Source organism: Hippoglossus stenolepis, chromosome 12 (assembly GCF_022539355.2).
Source record: "Hippoglossus stenolepis isolate QCI-W04-F060 chromosome 12, HSTE1.2, whole genome shotgun sequence".
Taxonomy (NCBI): domain Eukaryota; kingdom Metazoa; phylum Chordata; class Actinopteri; order Pleuronectiformes; family Pleuronectidae; genus Hippoglossus; species Hippoglossus stenolepis.
In genome coordinates, this window is record NC_061494.1 from 17861150 (window position 1) to 17879868 (window position 18719).

The 18719-nt window shown below is 40.6% G+C and overlaps 1 protein-coding gene across 3 annotated transcripts in view; it reads right to left on the bottom strand.

Moving 5' to 3' along the window:
* Positions 1-17305, bottom strand: part of ryr2b (ryanodine receptor 2b (cardiac)) — a 57957-nt gene extending 40652 nt beyond the window's left edge. For 2 of the 3 annotated variants that reach the window (XM_035173209.2, XM_035173210.2), the window contains exons 1-13: positions 4705-4785; positions 4426-4530; positions 4199-4302; positions 3988-4071; positions 3719-3878; positions 3285-3432; positions 2822-3030; positions 2122-2296; positions 1729-1937; positions 1414-1600; positions 975-1107; positions 549-663; positions 81-241 (exon numbers count right to left, since the gene is read on the bottom strand). In XM_035173209.2, coding sequence (XP_035029100.2) covers positions 81-241; positions 549-663; positions 975-1107; positions 1414-1600; positions 1729-1937; positions 2122-2296; positions 2822-3030; positions 3285-3432; positions 3719-3878; positions 3988-4071; positions 4199-4302; positions 4426-4491 — 1751 coding nt within the window. In that variant the 5' untranslated portion in view covers positions 4492-4530; positions 4705-4785. Of the gene's footprint in view, positions 1-80; positions 242-548; positions 664-974; positions 1108-1413; positions 1601-1728; positions 1938-2121; positions 2297-2821; positions 3031-3284; positions 3433-3718; positions 3879-3987; positions 4072-4198; positions 4303-4425; positions 4531-4704; positions 4925-5102; positions 5296-6183; positions 6426-8506; positions 8641-8926; positions 9046-9567; positions 9664-9941; positions 10078-10162; positions 10344-10949; positions 11072-11217; positions 11383-11537; positions 11695-12131; positions 12207-12292; positions 12390-12666; positions 12791-13147; positions 13261-13377; positions 13457-13607; positions 13683-14081; positions 14187-14670; positions 14791-17223 lie in introns of those variants that run through there. The other variant, XM_047342396.1, reaches the window with a different exon arrangement.
* Positions 17306-18719: the final 1414 nt, after the last annotated feature.

An 18719-nucleotide genomic window follows, 5' to 3' on the forward strand; every position in this document is an offset into this window, starting at 1 on the left:
TAAATGCATTTAATTTAAGTATTTAAATTCTTGGTAAAAACCATCCATACTAAAAATGTAAATTATTGGGGCACACTGACCTTTCCTGGACTTTGCCGCTGTCGTCTCCGAGGGTGACAGTCACGGTGTGGACATAGTCGGTGTCAAATGTCATGTCATGTTGATGAAAGTCAGAGGTCACCCAGCCTACCCACACGTTGAACGGCTCCTGGCCAGGAAGAACCCTCACTGAGTAGTAATACTGAAACCCAGAGGTCAGCTGGTGTCATTGTTTGGTATTTGCATTTTGTATTCTACATTATCATAATGTGGCAGGTGATTATCTACCAGCGCTGCACAAGCCCTGCAGCACAATTTGTATAACTTCACTGGATTCTAAGGCAGCAGGGTGCCCAAATCACATTTAGTCTTTATCGTTATTATCTCTTGGTAATTATAGGTCATTTAAATATTACAGTTGAAAAACATTGGTTTTCTTTTTAGTGCTGATTTCATTTTATATGTTCTGTGGTTATCTGGTTAAGATGGGATGAAATAATGACCCTTACTCTGGAGCTCTGGATGAGGTGATCATGGTCATCTTTGTCAACAACGACATCTTCGAGGAGCCGTGCAGACGAGTTGCTGCTGACTAGGCCTGGTTTCGTTTTCTTCAACATGAACCTTGCAGAGCAGAAACACACATTAATGAGCAGCACAATGAACTTTGCAGATTAATGATGACTGTACTGAGACAAGAGCCTGTTTGCATCTGTGCTTCTTTTCACAATTTGAATTTCTTATTTAATTTTGAGAAACCTATTTTGCAATCATAGAAAAACAAAGAATACACAATACACTAAAAATCATACATCTCCACCAAAACTAACAATTCAAACCAAGGTTTGTGCTTCAATGCTAATTCTACTATATTCCAAATTATACACATCTCTTTACATATAGTATGTTCCTAATTTTAGCTTTCGACAATCTACCGTTGTTTCAGTCTTGATGTTTTCTCCTGGCTGTGATCCTTATGGTTGAGCTCATCTCTCGAGCCGGCGAAATTGTGAGCTGACTTCATCAGCACTTCAAAGTCAGAGTCCACTTCCTCCTGTTCTTTCCGTCCTAAAAAAGAACAATGAACAGTAATTACAGCGAGGCCTGGGGGAGCTTAAACGGCACAGCTCAGCAAGGTCATAATGTAAGAATATCAGCAATCTGGATAAATGGAAGCAACGGCTATCTAGATCGAACACATTCATAATTTTGTTAAATTTCCATCTTGTAACAGGTCTGTAATTTGTACAAGCTGCAGCACTAATAATGTCATGTGTTTGCTGTGTGTTTTGGCAAAACCGAGCACGTCTTCTATGAAGTCTTGTGGAGCTCTCTGCGGCCACACTGTATATGATGCTGTAATACCATCTTAACCTGGAGAGAGAGAGTTGGAGGCCAAGGGAAGCACGCCCGCTGCAGGGCTGGTGAGGATATCAGCACATTCAACAGACATGCTGAGCCGGTAAAAGCCCATCTCACTGCCTCCGCTGTGGTGAGCAAACAACCGCTGAGCGACCCTCAGGCTGGACAAGGACTCCGTTGAGCCACTGATTTTAGTGACCTCGAGTTAGATTTGAACAAGATTTTCAGGATCAGTGTGAGTTGACCAGTTCTATAAGCAGCCATGCAAAGGACAAAATACTTGTCAATATATAAAGGAGAGAAAATGTATAAACTGCATAAACTAACCTGGAAATTGTGATCATCAGGTAGTATGGAGGTAAACTGAGGCTGTTTCCAACTCATCCACAGAGCTGGATCTCTGGCCATGTTGACAGCAAAGGGCTCAAAGCCTTCCTGCTGACCACACACTGTAAAGTACTGCAGAGAGGCCACGTGGCGGCCCAGGTTCAGCCTCCCCACCTGGTTCACCCCAACACTGACCACGGGCAACAGGCCTAGGAAATATGTGGAGAGACTAAATGAAAATCTTTAATATACTGTATGTTGAACTTAAAAAAAAAAAAGAAGGAACAGTACTGCGAAAATAAAAATCTGTGTTGTGATTTATTATCTTTCAGTCAATAGAAAGTATCAAATCTGTGCAATACACAGTATAAAAAGTCAAAAACTCCTCCAGACCGTCTCTGAAATCGAAGTCCTTGGCAGCCAGCTCTGATCCTCTGTCATTAAACAGCACCTCTCCGTTGAGCGTGACCACCATGGTGCGTTCAGCCATGTCCACCAAACAACCAACCACATCGCCCCTCTGCCACGGACGTCCCAGGGGTTCACCACCCTGGTGGTACCACTGAGCCTGAAAGCAACAGGAGGAGAATTTAGTCTGAAATAGGAATCATCACAGCTCGGAATGAGGTAAAACGAGAAGGAAGCAGGAGGATCAGAGTCAGCCCGGCAGATTAATGAGAGCTGCAGTGCTCCACTTTTTCCTATATCCCTCATACTTTATTTCATAATGGTGAATGGCTTTGATCACAACCATTGTTAAATCAGGGTTGGATTAATTACAGGTGTGATGTAAGTCCGTTCTGTCTGCTCTCCCAAAATCCTCCTCCAGCTTTACCAATGATCACATAACCAGTATGTGAACAGATTAAGACTTTTTTTTATTACATCCAGATCCAGACATAATTTATTTCTGTAGACTATGAGAGTAAATCAAGAAATGTCTTGTGGTAACATAAAGACATGTTTTTCAACATATCTGAGTTCATTATGCCAGAAAAAACAGACATTTGAAGTCTAACTGTGATCTGTGTTGTTTCAACAAGTTCCCTGGTCTTATTGCTGTGTTCAGAGCTGTAAACCTTAAGTATCTCACCTCATATCCATCAAAGACGTATGCCTGGTCATCTGAGCCGAGCTCTTTATCAGGGATACAGCCTGGTCTGGCCCAGCCCACTCTCATACTCCCTGGTGTCAGTATTTCAAATTCATAATACCACTTCCCACGAGTCACGGCGTATGATTTATCTGGTCTGAACACTGTGCACTTCTCAGCAGAGGAGAGACAAGCGTTTGATAATGTGGCTGTAGACGCAACAACAGAGAAAATATGGTGATGTGCAAAATAAGTGATTTGCATTCAAGCCCCATTAAACAGAACTTTTACTTTGCATGACAATGTTCACAGAAGTTGCAGAATTGTCAATAGCTATACAAAGTTTTACTCAATAAAAAAAGACAGCTGTGTTGCAACTTGAATTGTATTGTCTTAAGCTGGTTACAATAAATAAAGGGGGTATTAACTGAGCTATAACTAGTAACAGGACTTTGTGACATACCCCGTTCTTGGTTGAGGGGCTCCAGGCTGTAACCGTAGGCCAGCAGAGTACACACTGCCTCTCTGACACTCTCTCTGCCCATTCTCCTGCTCCTTTCATCAAGCAGGCTGCAAGGCACCAGGTACGGGCTCCGCTTGGCTTTCACATCCTGGTAACACACATTCAAAGAGCAATACGGGTTAACTATACATGTCAGCAAATAGTATCAGTGTTTGTGTTGACAGAACAAACTTTTAGTACAAACAGTGGAGTTGGTTGCTGGTGATATGAGAGGATACAGATTTTAGACACTTCTGCAAGTAGCTTCAATTTCCTGACCCGGAGTCTATGTCCATTTTCATTCAGGGTCTATAGGCAACATGCAATATTATGAATGAAAAAATATTGTTCCTCTTCAGCAGTGTCTGGTCAATGCAGTAATACAGAACAGAAACCTGCTGGGCTCCGTAGGTCCATCCCTGTTTGATCCGCTCTCTGGCCCAGACATTGTGATCGTTCTCTGCCAGCAGGTTAGCCACTTCCTGGTGGGCTGGACTCAGAGAAACCTGTCTCAAGTCTACTGGGGCAGGTCGATATCCACTGGGCTGTTCATATCTGAGAAAGACAAAATAAAAGAATGACCAAATGGCTCTGATGTAGTTGTCCTTTTACAGTATTTGTGGCTACAAACAAAATGCAATTAAACATAATAATATTTACATACTTGGTGGCTAGTCTCATGTATTTGACTCTGTCTGCCGCACGGTCATCAGTCAAACCAACGTGAAATCCGAGAGCAAGCAGAGTCCTTCAGTACGGAAATATACAGAAACACTGATTACTCAACCGGTAAGTTATTTTTAATTTTGTTCAACAAATTAATTAAAGTAGACATCAGGTTTTTTCTATTGTAGGATAAAGGTCATAGATTTCACCTGAGGGTGTCCTGAGCCACCTGAACGTTCTGGTTCCTCTCCTGCTCCGGCAGCTTGGAGAACTCCACCAAACACGGATCATGCCTCTTACTCTCATCTCTCACCTGTTTGACAAAAGCTCATAGTTTTCAAACTGCAAGAAACACTGTAAATAGGGGATTTAAATAATTATTCATTTGATGCATGCAATGATTAAATAATGCCAGCATATGCTTCTCTTTTCTCACAGGTCCATTTGTCCATCCAAGGTCAATCTTGTCGATTACCCAGAGCTCATGGATGTTCTCAGCCATTTTTTCTCGAATATCCTCAAGTTGTGAGGGCAGTGCCACCTATGAGAGTAATATCATTGGAAAGATGCATTTAAAATTGTATGTAAATATTTTAAATATTTTTATCAGAATTTTTTTTTTATCTGAAATCTCGAAATAAAAAAATTAATTTGCAATTTATCTTTGCAAAATATGGGGAAATCTAATCGGTTTGATTTAATTGCTTTCTTTTACCTTGCTAATGTCTACTGGTGTGGGAGTGAAGGTAACTGGAGTGACAGGTACTAATGGGCCGATGAGCTCTTGTTTTCCTTCTCCGAGATCCAAGATGTATTTCTGACATGGCTCTACCTTCAGCTTGACTCTCGGGAGTAGAGCCTCCGAGCATGGAGCAAAACCTGGTGGCGGCAAGAAGCGAAACTCTCCATGTCTTCCCCCTAAAAGAAAACGAACCCTGGTGTCGAGAAAAAAGAACATGGCATGCATTTAAAAAGATTAAACTTCAACAAAAAATAATTCAGCCTCCTTAAAGAAATTACAAATGGTATTAAATACAGCATATGACTTAAAATTTACTTGAGATAAACCAGAAGCCAACTGTGTAGAACAGTTATCGTGTCTCCTCTACTCACTTGATTCCAGCAGAGAAGCTGACCACAGGGTGAAGGAGGCCGTCGACACTGAAGTTCTCCAACATGCCCTGCACAGGCAGCCCGTTGACCCGGAAAGAGATGCAGCGAGTGCTGAGGTCCAGACAGCAGCTGACCACATCATCGTTTCTCAGCAAGTGGGGGAAAGGTGAGCTCACTTTGCGGCCCACGCAGCCTAAAATTCAGAAGACACAACTGCTTAAGTCATCCATGTTTTATTAAATTAAATCTCCCAGTACTTTAAAAATACAAGAATGTGAATACAATGCATGAATGCACCCATAGATGTTAACATCGGAGGCTCATATTCATTCTGGCAGAATCTGACATAAATCATCCTGACAGAACACTTCTAAATTGCCAATATGGAATCAGTCTACTTTGTATTCATTGTTGTTTACCCCGACTAGACACATCTAAAAAGGCAGCAAGTCTGTTCATCGTCAATTTACACGGACACATCTTTGTCGTAATCAAAAGTTTGGCAGCCGCAGCAAACTCAAGATTTACTGCGGCTGAGGATGATTTATTATAGTCTCTGTTCAGGCTCAAGGAACAAACAGTACCATGTCACTGGCTCCCTCTGAATAATGACGTGTTGCTCAACAATGGGGGTCACTGAAATGTCAAGTTGTTTCTACAAGATAATTAAGAAGCATCGATTTTATTGAATTTCTTTTTTGTTCCTTTTAATCAGACATGGTAAAATCCCATATAATCCTTTTATGGCACTAAATAAAAAGCAATGATAGGAATTTTAATTTGAATCATCTCTAAAAATGGATGTTTGGAAAAATATAGTCTTCATATTTTCTCGACTTGGCTGTAAATCAATTTTAGATCAGAGATTACGAATTAAAAACTTTAAAATAGGTCGTGTTTCATTTTCTGTCTTTCTTTTTAATCTCCCTGTGGAGGTGATGTCACCAACCTACATTTCAATCATCATCTTTATTGTGATAAAAACTCAAGATTGAAATATGGTTATTCATGCATTCATTCAGTGAGCAGCATCCCCAGAAGTACTTCTACTGTACTACTGACTCCTGTGTCTCATCCTCACCCGACCAGAGTTGAAGCCCATCAAAGCCATACGAGCAGAGGTCATCCCCCACCCCGTTGCCCCCCCAGCCTTCTCCTCCGGTGGGCCTGGGGTGGTAGCCCTCCGAGCAAGCCCAGCCCACACGCAGATGAGTGGGCTCAGATGTGAGGAAGGGGTCGACATGGTCCACAGCCAGCTCGTAGTACCACCTTCGATGCTGCGCTGAATCATCCCCCATGGCCAGGAAGATGTTCGGTCTCATGCTGTGGCGATAGAAGTCCAGAGGAGGTAGAGAAAAATGGAAGAAAACTCAAAAGATGGTGCCTTTCATAGTTAGAAGTTATAGTATATAGTTTTAATTAGTTTGTTATTAAGTTATGTCATTGCAGACCCACTCTCTGGGATTCTCTACCACTTCCCTAAGGTTTGCTGCAAGTAATGTCAGCAGATTAAAAACACCAATTATTGCAAGCTTTTGATGAGCCTGTAATTAAAGAGTACCCATCCATTTAATGTACTGCTCTCCTCCATTTAATGTATTGCTGAATCAATCACTTTATTTTTTTAATAACTATTCTATATGTTTTACCATTCTCCACTTTTAATGTTTGTTATCCTTTCCGTTTTAATTTTAATTTAAATGTCTCACTGCTCAGACACTTAACATAGGATGATAAAAGAAAATATCCATAAATATAAGACACACATCATAATCATCACAGTCATGCATGAATATTGAATTAAATTGTACAGCAATATAATACTAGTAGCTTATTTTTACCGTACTGCTCTGTGTAGGATCACACACTGCTATTCCTTTATTCGGGGAATTTGGTGCAGCCCACAGAGACCATAACATAACACTTTCATGAGCACATCACATTTCATTGTTATAAATATATAAACCAAACACAGAGCAGGCATTTTGTTGGAGGTTGACCTTCCACTGCTGGTGCTGAAACTAAATTACCAGAGAAGATTTAGAATCAGAGCATGAGAAGCAATAACACGAAAAGGTTTGTGGACGGGAAAATCGGCAATATGTTGCTCGAATTTAATCAGGACCAAGACGACATCTGGAGAATAAATGCTAGTTCATGTAGTGACTTTAACCTTGCCCTTGACAGAGCTCTCAGGACAGTGAAGACATTAGGATGGAAGGGGGGGGGTTGAGCGAAAGGGAAAAGGACACGGAGCGAAAAATATGACTTGGTTAAGATGATGTAAGAGATTGGATAATAATAGATAAGAAGACTGGATACAGACAAGGAAAAATATGTAAGAGGGCATCTGGAAGAACTGGCAAAATGTGGTAGGGTAAGGAGGAGAAGACGGAAAAGAGAGGGAAAACCGATGAGATGAATGAAAGCAGATGTACTAATGAGACATTTAGTTGGACAAGAAGTAAAAGTGATAGAATGAGTAATGGCTAGAGGAGGAAGAGAGAGCTGGGGATTGGACAGAGCAGGTGTTTGGAATATGAAACAAAATAAGCTATAAGGCCTGAGGAGCAAAATGGGCTGTTGATAGAGAAAAGCGTGATAAAAGAAGGCAGCTGCTGTGGACGACAGGGCAGATTGAGTGCAGAAAAAACACAAGCTCAAAGGAAAAGGAAAAATGGAAACTGCTTCACACAGTGGGCCCAAATATTGAGAGACAGAGGAAGAAGATCAAATATGATAAAAAATGACAAAAGAATGTCCAAAGATGTGTCACATCACCTTAGGAAGCCCCTAACCTTTCCACAGTCTCATTGGATACGGCTGAGATAAAGACATGTGAGCTCTGACATCAACATTATTGGTTTGATCTCTTCAGACAACAATCATTTGTGCAGCTAATTAAGAGGCAACACTAAAAGGAGACAAGTAATTCTTCAATTAACTCGAGTCCAGCAGAGAAAGAGCCGAGTGCTCTACTGTGGAGAAAGGTAAAGTGTATCTCGTATCACGGATGTGTACAGCAGAGCAGAATGAAAGACTTCAAGGACACAAAGGCCTGCAGCAGTGCGATCTCTACAGTTAACTAAACAAATCGAATAGAAAGCTCAAGAGGGGACAAGAGGGGAAAAAAACACTCATTAAATGATTCTCCAAGAGTGAATACAAAATGTAAGGTGGATTATGGGAAGATATTCTCCTTGCAACACTTGATTTTTGAGCTTGGACGTTATTGTTTTTAATTTGTACACATAGTTTGTGTAACGTTTGTGTGTCTGAAATGCAAAAGAGACAAACAGCAGAGGAAAAAGACCAAAAACACTGAATAAGAAAAGAATGAGACAGAATGGAAGAGAGAAGAATAACTTAAAGACAAAAGAAAGAGAAAGCATTCTCGATCGTACCTGATGACCTGATTAACCAGACGTGTTTGGAGCAGCGAGTCTCTGTCTGGCAGCAGGCTGTCGCAGATGTGGTTCTGATTGGACCGCACCGCCACGCCGTTGCACACACACAGAGAGCGTAGCACCTCTAGAACCTGGAAAGCAACCTGTCAACACCCCATCAAGCAGCGGCTCGATAAACACATGGAAATGATTTCACATTAGGGGAAAAGTTCAACAACCGCGACTGAGGCTGCAATCGGCTTTTCTGTGCTTTTGTATTTCCTCGCACAAAAAACGTATTTGGACGAGCTGCAGCTTTTCAGCCAATGAACCCAGATGTAGCATGAACATATTGACAATATTTGGTCATTTTGCTGCCAGTATGGATAAAGCTTATACTATTTTAAAATCAAATAGACAAAATACTAAATATATTACCTTATGGTTGCATCCATGCTTGTCAAGAAAAGAGATGATGGAATGAATGTGTCCTTCTTTGACGACATTGAGTGCTTCAGGACTTTCCACGAGGATACAGTGCAGAACCTCCAAGACTCCTGTACATGACAGTATGTAATTGTTCATTAATATGCGGAAGATACTTTGTAGTGCAGCCTTTAATATCACGAGTGCCTGCTATGATGCTGAGATAAGATAAATTCAGACTTAATATGCAGCAGATAACATTAAACACCGGGAATATCTCACCATTTAATCACAAATGTAAAACGGGGCCTTTACCGTTGACCACCAATATGTAATAGGTTAATCTGCGAGTCTACGTGAAAATGTGTTCTTAAAATAAGGCAAAAAAAGGGTTTTGTGAGGTCACGAGACCTATGACCTATGACCATTTTAATCAGGTCATCCTTAAGTCCAAGTAAATGTTTGTGTCAGGTGTAATAAAATTCCCAGCAGGTGTCACTAGTATGTCACATTCACATTCAAGGGACAGACAGATGGACCACAGACAAACCAGAAAACACTGGCTGTTGCACGGAGATATAACGATACCCAAGGATGTGGTAATTTTTGAATATTTTGCAAGTGAAAATAGAATAAGTACAAGTTCAACCAACCAGAGGAGGCCTCCAGTCGGTCTAGTCGGCTAATCAGCCAGTCAAGAGAACCTGAGAAATGTGCACAGTTTACACGGTTTCCCCGGATCAAAGCAGCTGGAGAGGGACAGAGAAGTGTTAGGAGGAGGCTCAGGACTCATCGATGCATGTATTTTATGCAAAATGACAGAGTGTAAACCACATTTCAACAATTTATCACTTTAAATTATTGATATTTTTAGCAAAATGCATATGAATGTGTTCCGATCAGCTCAGTAGATATTACAGAGAAAACATTTGTACCTGTTTGGTGTCTGCGTCAGTAGATAATAAATGTTGTGGGGTCAGTTTTGCAAATGAAAAGGTGTCTATACTAGATGTGTGTTCATTCTCACCCAGTAGCTCATAGAAGCGGTTGAGGATGGTTTCCCATTCTTCTCCCATCTCACCCTGAGCAGACTCAGCAAAATCAGAAGCGCTGCTGTACTGGTGTAGACGATCAATACAATCTAGGACCAGAGCTATCACACCCTGAGAAGAAATAGGGGTACACTTGTGAAACACTGTCAAACGTATAACATGTAGGACAAGTTTAAACTATCACACATGCAGTTACCTCTTCTTGAAACATGTTTTGCCGATTCTTTAGAGCTGCCATGCTGTTCTGTTTAGCTTCATGGCCAAGCCCCTCCAGAGGTTGAAAGTACTTTATTAGATCCTGCAGACTGCACATCACCATCTCTGTCGGCACGCTGACGGAGGACAGGTGTCCTTGCTGACTGAAGCCATCCACTTTCCTACAGCAGATGTGTATGAGAAATACAACAATACTATATTTCACAGACATGATTAGTTTCCAGCCTGGACTCAAACTACCAGACCTTTAAATCTTCTCGTGGTAAAGCAGGCCTGGATTTGAAAACCAACAACTATGACTTATGCTCTGGGCTGCTTATCTGAATCAACGGTGGAGAGTGATGCATGTTACACAGACTGTAAAGTCCTGGGAGGCAAATGAATGATTCTGATGTATTCTAGTTTTTTACAGCGAGAAAATAGAAAGTTTGAGAAATGTTCAGAGCCTCAAGTGATTCCATATCTCAGAGTTTTCTCTCAGTTAATTATGCACCAGTCACTTTTTAAAAGCGTGGTAGGAGTCCCATGGTATTTTTTCAAAATTTCTTAGTTTATCACTGCGGTTCTGTGTACCACAAGAAAATCCTTAAGGCATTCCAAGACAGCTGAAGTCTGCAGTTGTGTGTGTGTGTTATTGTTCTTATTACACATCAGCCTATACAATATAAACCTTTACCAATGTATCTTTAATAAGCCAATATTGGTCTGGCTGATATGTCACGGTCGCTGTACCAAATATCTGAGGGTGTAAATACACGGACCATCACCTGCTAAAGCGGCTGAAGAGGAGAGTAGCACTCCGGACGAGTCTGGCCGAGTGAGATTCTTCCCTCTGAGAACGAGAAAGCGTCAGCCCGTCGTCCATGTGACCCTCGCTGTGCAAAATGGCCTGGAAGCACAACATTTGCAATTATTTTCCCCATATAAAAAGTGTGATTCAGTACATTTTCACATTCAATATTCATTATAGACGGAATATAGAATGAGCCTCAGGCCTTTGTTTAATCAATAAAATTTACACATTTACATGTTTACCTTTCGCTGAGTTCCTCCCATGCGAGACGACTTTGCATCAGTGGTTTGGTAGGTGAGCCAGAGCCCAGAGTCGACATGCTGAACGTAACATATGGAATCTCCATACTTGATCTCCGGGGTCCCCATGCCGTCGACATTAGTCCTTACGCCAGTGTCGAGCTTCTCCTACAGGCAAAAATCTATTATCACATGTATCCCAAACAAATGTGTCCCCTTGAAATAAATAGGAACACTGCATACTAATGACCTTCAGTAATCCAATCATTTCATAATCGATTCAGATAATGAATTGATCTTAACAGTCTCATGGGACCCCTGACCTTTGAGGAACGGAAGCAGAAGGAGGTCGTGTTGATGTCGGCCTTGTCCCGATCAACCAGGTACAGGCCCTTTTCCTCTGTCAGACCCAGATACCTCCCGGTGGTCACATGGCACAGTCTGAAAGGCTGCCCCCAGCATGTATGCCTCCCGCTCCACCTGAGGAATATCAAGGACTTTGTGTGGCGCTGTTGTTGTTGTTGTTGTCGTTGTTGTATTCTTTTCCAGGAAATTGAACTGTCTGCTACAATTACGCTGTCTGCTGAATTGAATTGTCTGCTACATTTAGTTTTTTCCCTCTTTAGTGTTGACATGGCAGGGGAGCAAGCAGGGGACACACAACCCTAATTCTGTTCTGGGCCAGACAAACATGGTTTCTCTGCTCAGCTATTATAGGCAAAAACAGAAGAAACAAAAACTCCAGACCTTGAACTGGCAGTGACCATCAGCGGCTTGATATTAACTCCCTCTATGCTCCTAGCAATAATTTACTATTTTTTCTTCTTCTGCCACTACTCAAATCTGATCTTTTTCATACAATCAAAAGCTAAAAATTACTGCACGTGAGCAGATCACCAAATCCCATTTATACTTACACTACACGCAGAATCTCCAGCCTCCAGAGCGAGCAGGCTTGGCTGGAGACGGATCCAACCTCATAATGCATCATCCTGCATTGAGAAAACGGACATGACTAGGGAACAAAAGGATGTTTATGGTGGGCACGAGAGGTGATTAGTATTTTCAGGTAACCGACCTTTGCAGCTCCTCTCCCTGCCCTGTGGAGGGAACTGTCAGACAGGCGTCACTGTGGCTGTGGAGTAGCCGCAACGTGTCGCCCCCCTTCAGGTACCCTAGTGTTAGCAGAAGAGACATGGGAAGAGTTTTCTACCGAAACAGGCCAGATTTGGGTTGATTTTCTAATAAAAAAATAGCAGACTGAGTATTGTTCACTTTCATGGTTGGCAAAGCTCTTTCAGTGACCATCGCCAACATCAGTTTGAAAAACAGAGGGACACGCCAATCACATTTCTTGGACACAGGTATAATTTGGATTATACTGTTTTAGACATTGATCATGTTATCCGGTATGCCTAGAGAACAAAAGGAAAGATGATAAAAGTAACTTGCCTTGAGCAACTCCACCTCCAGAGCAGATGGGAGCCACACTCCAGAGAGTCTGCTGGAAGGCTGCATCAACAATCAGGCTGTCACTCAAGCTTCTGTTGTCAAAAACAGTGCCAAAGGACATGTGCTGGTAGGAAACAAAACGTTCAGGGAAAAAGAAAAATCAGCTCATCAACATTAAATAGAGCTTGATTTTTCTACAATGATAGGTGCTATCACAAACAGTTATGCTAATCTACTCATCAGAGAACACAGATGGCAAACTACGGAGTGAAGTCAGAGGAAATGATAATTTTTTGATCCTACAAAGCTCAAAAGAAAGATAGAGGGGGCAGACAAGTGGAAAATGAAACACACATTCAATTTATCAACTTCAAATGCCAAATAAGTGATCTTTTATTATTTCTTAAAGCAGATCTGAGATATTCTTATCTGATTTTCTGTCAACTCACAATGAAAGAACGTCACTCCTTTACCGACTCACCAGATACCTCTCTGAGGACACATTGACCAGTATGAGGTCATCTCCAACACGCACCTTCTCACCCTCTGACCTCTGCCTAGATGCTGGGTGGACGGTCCACCAACACGCCTCACCTGATCCACACACACAGGAAATATACATGAAGTACTTAAAAAATAAATGCATATCTGAAATCTTTACTTGCATACAGATTCATGTTCATCCTGTTACAAAGATCTGACATCAAATACCTGCTTTATCCTCCTGCAGACCCACATCAAAAGCCAGCTTGTCACTTGAAGACTGAGATGAAGACAAGCAGCTGAGATACTGGGAGTAAAAAAAAAAAACACATATATTTTTCAGCAATCATGTGAAGAAATATTTGGAAAAATCTAATAAAACTTTTGGGAGTAAGACTGAGACCATGGAAGTAAAACTGAATCCTGATTAATATGTGCATTACGTCAGGATGACTTACCATTCCACTGTAAAAGTGTAGGAACAACACTGCCTGGCCATAAAGAAGGGTGCGATGGTTTCCTCCGGCTCCCACCTGTAAAGTACAAGTAAATTATGTCCACTTGTTACTTTACGTAAATACTAGCTGTTCCAGTTTTATGTTGGCTCATTTGTCATTGTTATGTGTGTTATACGACTAACTCTGTAGCTTAAGATGAATAAATACAGGTCAAATCCTTCTCAAATATATGCTCAGTTAAAATTGTACTCTATATTGTAGTCAATAATGTACAGAATACTTCATCTACTTCACTTAAACTACTATAACTATACTATTTAAGTAGCTGATATGAGGTCAGTTTAGTACCCTGAAATCCCAGTAAATCATTCTGCACACACATTCAGCACCATGACACTGACAGAGTAGAAATCAATCCAATGTTTCAGGGAATATTAGGATCCATTAACCGAGAGAAGAGAAGGAGAGACTCACCTCTGCAGCCAAGTGCTCGCTGTGGGCCAGCGTCTCCTGCAGGGCTCGGACAGACAGACACTGGGCGAGGACAAAGCCACAGACAGACAAATCTGGGGGAACATTCTGAAAGAAAAAAGATGGTAGAGTTTGTGTCACTGAAGCAGCTTTGTATCTGGTTACTTGGGAATTGTTGTTTAGATATTATAGACACTGAAAACACAAGTAAGAAACATATTAAACATGGAACATATATAAAATGTTAATTGTGATAAGATTCATTTAGAGGTGAATTAGTAAGAAATTTTAAGAAAACTATTTTATACATTTCTGAATGATATACTAGGCACAGGCCAGACACGGTAAGCATTAAAACTTAATGTCATTTATGTTTCCAATATCGTAATCTGAATATTTGATCAGTCAGCCGTATATCTTGGTGTTAAACTTATATCTAGAAAGGGCAGTTTTTTCTGATTCTTATTGAATTATTTGCATTATCTCACAGGTCTCTCTCTTCTTATTCAAGAATAATAAAGTTTGATGATTAATGATGAATAAAACGTGGTACAAAGGAAAAGTGCACAGTCATTGAGGTGGAGCCCTTTACCTTGCAGTTAGACGTGGACTCAAGTCTGCAAAGTCTGCTGCCAAATCCCTCGGCAGCCAAACAGAGCTTCACATGTTCCTCCTGGGAGGTGAAGGTGCTCTGCAGAACCAACTCATCTCCCTGAGAAAACACACACACAAGAGTTACAGATTCCTGTGTATTAAAAAAAAAGCTAATTTCTATAGTGAGAATCGATGTAGTTGTCTTTGAAGGATAAGGCTGTGGGGATCAACTATAAGCCTCCATCTTGTAAAAAAAAGGCAAAAAACCCTGATGCTGACTTGCTGCTCCCTCTGAAGTATACTCTAGTCAGCATTAATCTCAAGGTACACAGCAATATTAAATCTGCATTTTCCCGCATGGTGATGCAATAAATACAGGCCTTGATCCTGTATACCAACCCACAAATATCTAAAGACATGAAAGAGAGAAACGCTACATGAAATGACATGAAAAACAGTATACTGTATATAAAACAAAGTTTTTAAATCTTGTTTAAATTAAAGTATACTCAGGAAAGAGTGGCATGGTGTAGATATCAGAAAACATGCTCTATCTCTACTGTAAAAGTATGCACTGTAAATCACTCTTATCTAAACTTTATCATATCTTCATTTAAATGCCAATGGACCAAGACAACAGAATTAGGCTTTTAACATCTATTTAAAGAGCTGTAGAGAGGGACAACAGACAACTTGTCTCCGACGTCCAGCCAGGACTACCGACACCTCTCTCTACCCAGGCTGCATATCTCCATATTGGGAAGATATGGCACTGTCTGACCCCTGATTCACCCTTCTTTCCACTCTTCATATCAGCAGTACTCTGCAGTCAGTCAAAAACACTGCCCGACACAGCAGAGCAATCAGATGGCTACAGGACTCAGCTCCTCTCCCAGGTACAAGTGAAAATTCTCTACACCACGAGACTTAATCCAAATGTCAAAAGCTCTGGCAACGTGGAGATGCATGTTCATTCGTCCGGAACAGTCTTTCAAAAAGCTTGTTTGGAATTTGAAACTGACGCTGGTGTGTAGTCCACTCAAGAGTTTCCCCCATTGTGTTTTAAAGTGGAGGTGGATAAACTTGCCTCGAACAAAGACCACTTTCACTTTTGTGATATTAAACACGGGCCTTCATTCACAAACACAAGTGTGGCTATAATGCTACTCCTGCCTTCTACTAACTAAACTGATCAAGGGATGAGATTCGACAGGATCACTGTGGCTTCCCGCCTCCACTGAACAATTTCCTCGGGGATACCTTGCATTAGATGTAATAATGTATGAGACAGATATCTGCAGTGTAATTTTATATTGTGGATCGACCTTTCAAAAATGACTTCACCCTGGGCACTGGGTCTGCAACACTGCATGTTTGTGGTGTGTGTGTGTGTGTGTGTGTGTGTGTGTGTGTGTGTGTCTTGTATCCGCAGCAGACACTTGTGACATGCCCTCGTCAGCGGACGAAGATAAGAAGCTGTGAGAGGACAACTAACAACTACAGAACAATGATATCATCCTCCAGTGAAGATGGAAAAAGCCATTTGTGGTTATCCTTTACTGTCAGTGACTAAAAAAGAACAAAGCTGTGCACTGAAAGTAAAGCAGATTTGTAAATTAAATATTACTGTATCATTCATGTTGCAAAGTAAATAAATGTTTTGAGTGTGTGCCATAGGATCACATTTTATTTTGATAGATCCATGCTTACTGATATTGAACTAGCTGTGATAAGTTCAATATACTACAGTAGAAAATCTGTTGATACATAAATATAATAGAAAATACCTCATAAAAAAAGGCAGTTACACAGAAAACAAACTACTTCTATTTCTTCAGACATTACTGGTGGTGGGAAGTAACTAAGTACATTTACTCCACTGAAGTATTCATGTGCACTTTTGATGAACTCCACTACAGTTCAAAGGGAAATATTATATGTTTTACTCCACCACATTTTGCAGCTTTAGTTTTTTATATAGCAGACATTACGATGTTGTAAATTGTGTGGCTTCATAAGATATGAACAGTGGGAGCTGAAGCAATTAGTTGTCTGACATAAAATTTATTGTTAACCATTATTAAAGTCCTTAAATTAATCTATCGTGTAAAGATTAAAAAACAATAGCTTTTCATTTGTTGACAGTTTCGGGCTCTGACCAACTCTGATCAGCATTTCTCACTGTATTTTACAAATTAAACCATTAATTGATTAACAAATAAACCTCAACCAACTTAAACATTAAATTGCTGCTTACACATGAATGCATGTTAATATAATTATCAAAAGTATATAAACTACAGGGGTCATTTTCCTACAAAGTACATTTTGTATATTTTAGGTTTTGTAAATGACCTTTGCATGTAATGTGGTATTTTTAGCGAAAGTAAAAAATATGTGTAAGTCTTCCACCACTAATGTTTACTGTTGACACCTCTGCAGCTAGTTTTTAGCTTAGGTAAGTATAAAAACATGTAGTTTTCTAGTGTGACCTATTTACATATATTTCTTTCTTTATATCCAGAGCTAGTTTGAAAAGTGTGTGACTCACCGTTCGTAGAAAGTGGAATTCATCATCTCCAGAGTCGGACATTATTCAAACCAGAGCTAACAACACGAGAGCAGCTGTGGTGACGCAGGTGAAGCTGGGGGAGGCGGAGAGCATGACGGGACACGTCACTGTGTGGGCGGAGTCTGCCGATAACTTCCGGTGTCGTCTCCTGGCGCCATTTTCTTCCAAGTGAAGGAGTCAAAGATGCTAGCATCCAGTGTTAGCGACAACGGCTCATGGAAATCATGCTAACGTCCCCTGTTAGCGTCAACAGCTCACGGTAACCCCCATCTACTTGCATTACTATCCTCCATTATGTTTCCAGGGTTTTAGTGTAGCTAAAAAGTATAAAGGTCCAGGCCCGTCATTTATTAGTTAACTTTTGAGTCAATTTCTCTAAATTAGCATTAACTAGCAATGTTAGAAAACCAGTGAAGGTTTTGTCAGACAACCCCAAAGTGTTTTGCTACGTCACAGCTCTTCCAAAAAGGTTTTTAACAAACTTTAGTTCTCTGTACAACAAAAAGAAGTGTTTTTACCTCTTTCCCAAGTTGCCACTCCATTTTCCCTTGTGTGTCCCTTTCCGAAAGTAAACAAACACGGCAGCTCCATGTTTTTTAGTTTCAGAAACATTTTATATCTTCAAATTTGTTTTTCATTCAGGTTGTTAAAAGAGAGGATTGTAGAGAAAAGTACCTCTGCAATTTTCATACGTTAATGTAGCTTCCGATTTGGCAGAGGAGCACTGAGTGATCGTTTCTTTCTCTGCTATTCACCTGCAATGTTGTGATTGTATGACACAGCAAAATTGCTGTATTCTAGTTGTGAATACAGCTATTTGAATACTTTGTATTTTGTTTGGGAAAATTGGAGGGGCTGTTAAAAAACATCTCCATTCCAACTTTATCATCTGGCCGTAGTCTTAATACATACTGTGCATGTAAAGGTCCCTTTCTGCACGTTTAGCTGACCCGCTGTGACTAAAAGACGGTGGGATTACCCTAGAAATCGATAGTCTAAGAATTGGATGTGGACCAATTTTTCCCATTATGACCAAATTACACAGTTCCACCTGGGACACATCTTGGACATTGTTCAAAAAGTCCAGCATTCTGTAATTCACCAAAACGTTCCACTTGTAAACAAAATATATAAAACTCTGAGCTAAGTACTTTCATTTTCCTCAGAGGAGGATCCCTGTCCATTTTGATTAGATGACCTTTTCTGTGTAACACCCTCTTAACGTAATGGGCTGATAGCGCTGACATTTGCTGACCACATCCATTCCCCTCAAAGAAAGAAGTATTTTGAGTTTTACCATCCGAGAATTAAGTTTTTTAGCCCTGAGAGACAAATACAGTGCAAAAGCTAAATCATTTACACATTTCTCTTCCCGTCCTACAATTGAAAATGACAGAGTGAAGGAATAATTGTAGCTTCTGAGGAACATTGCAGAAATCACTCTACTTTCCCAAGTATCGAAAAATACATTTTTC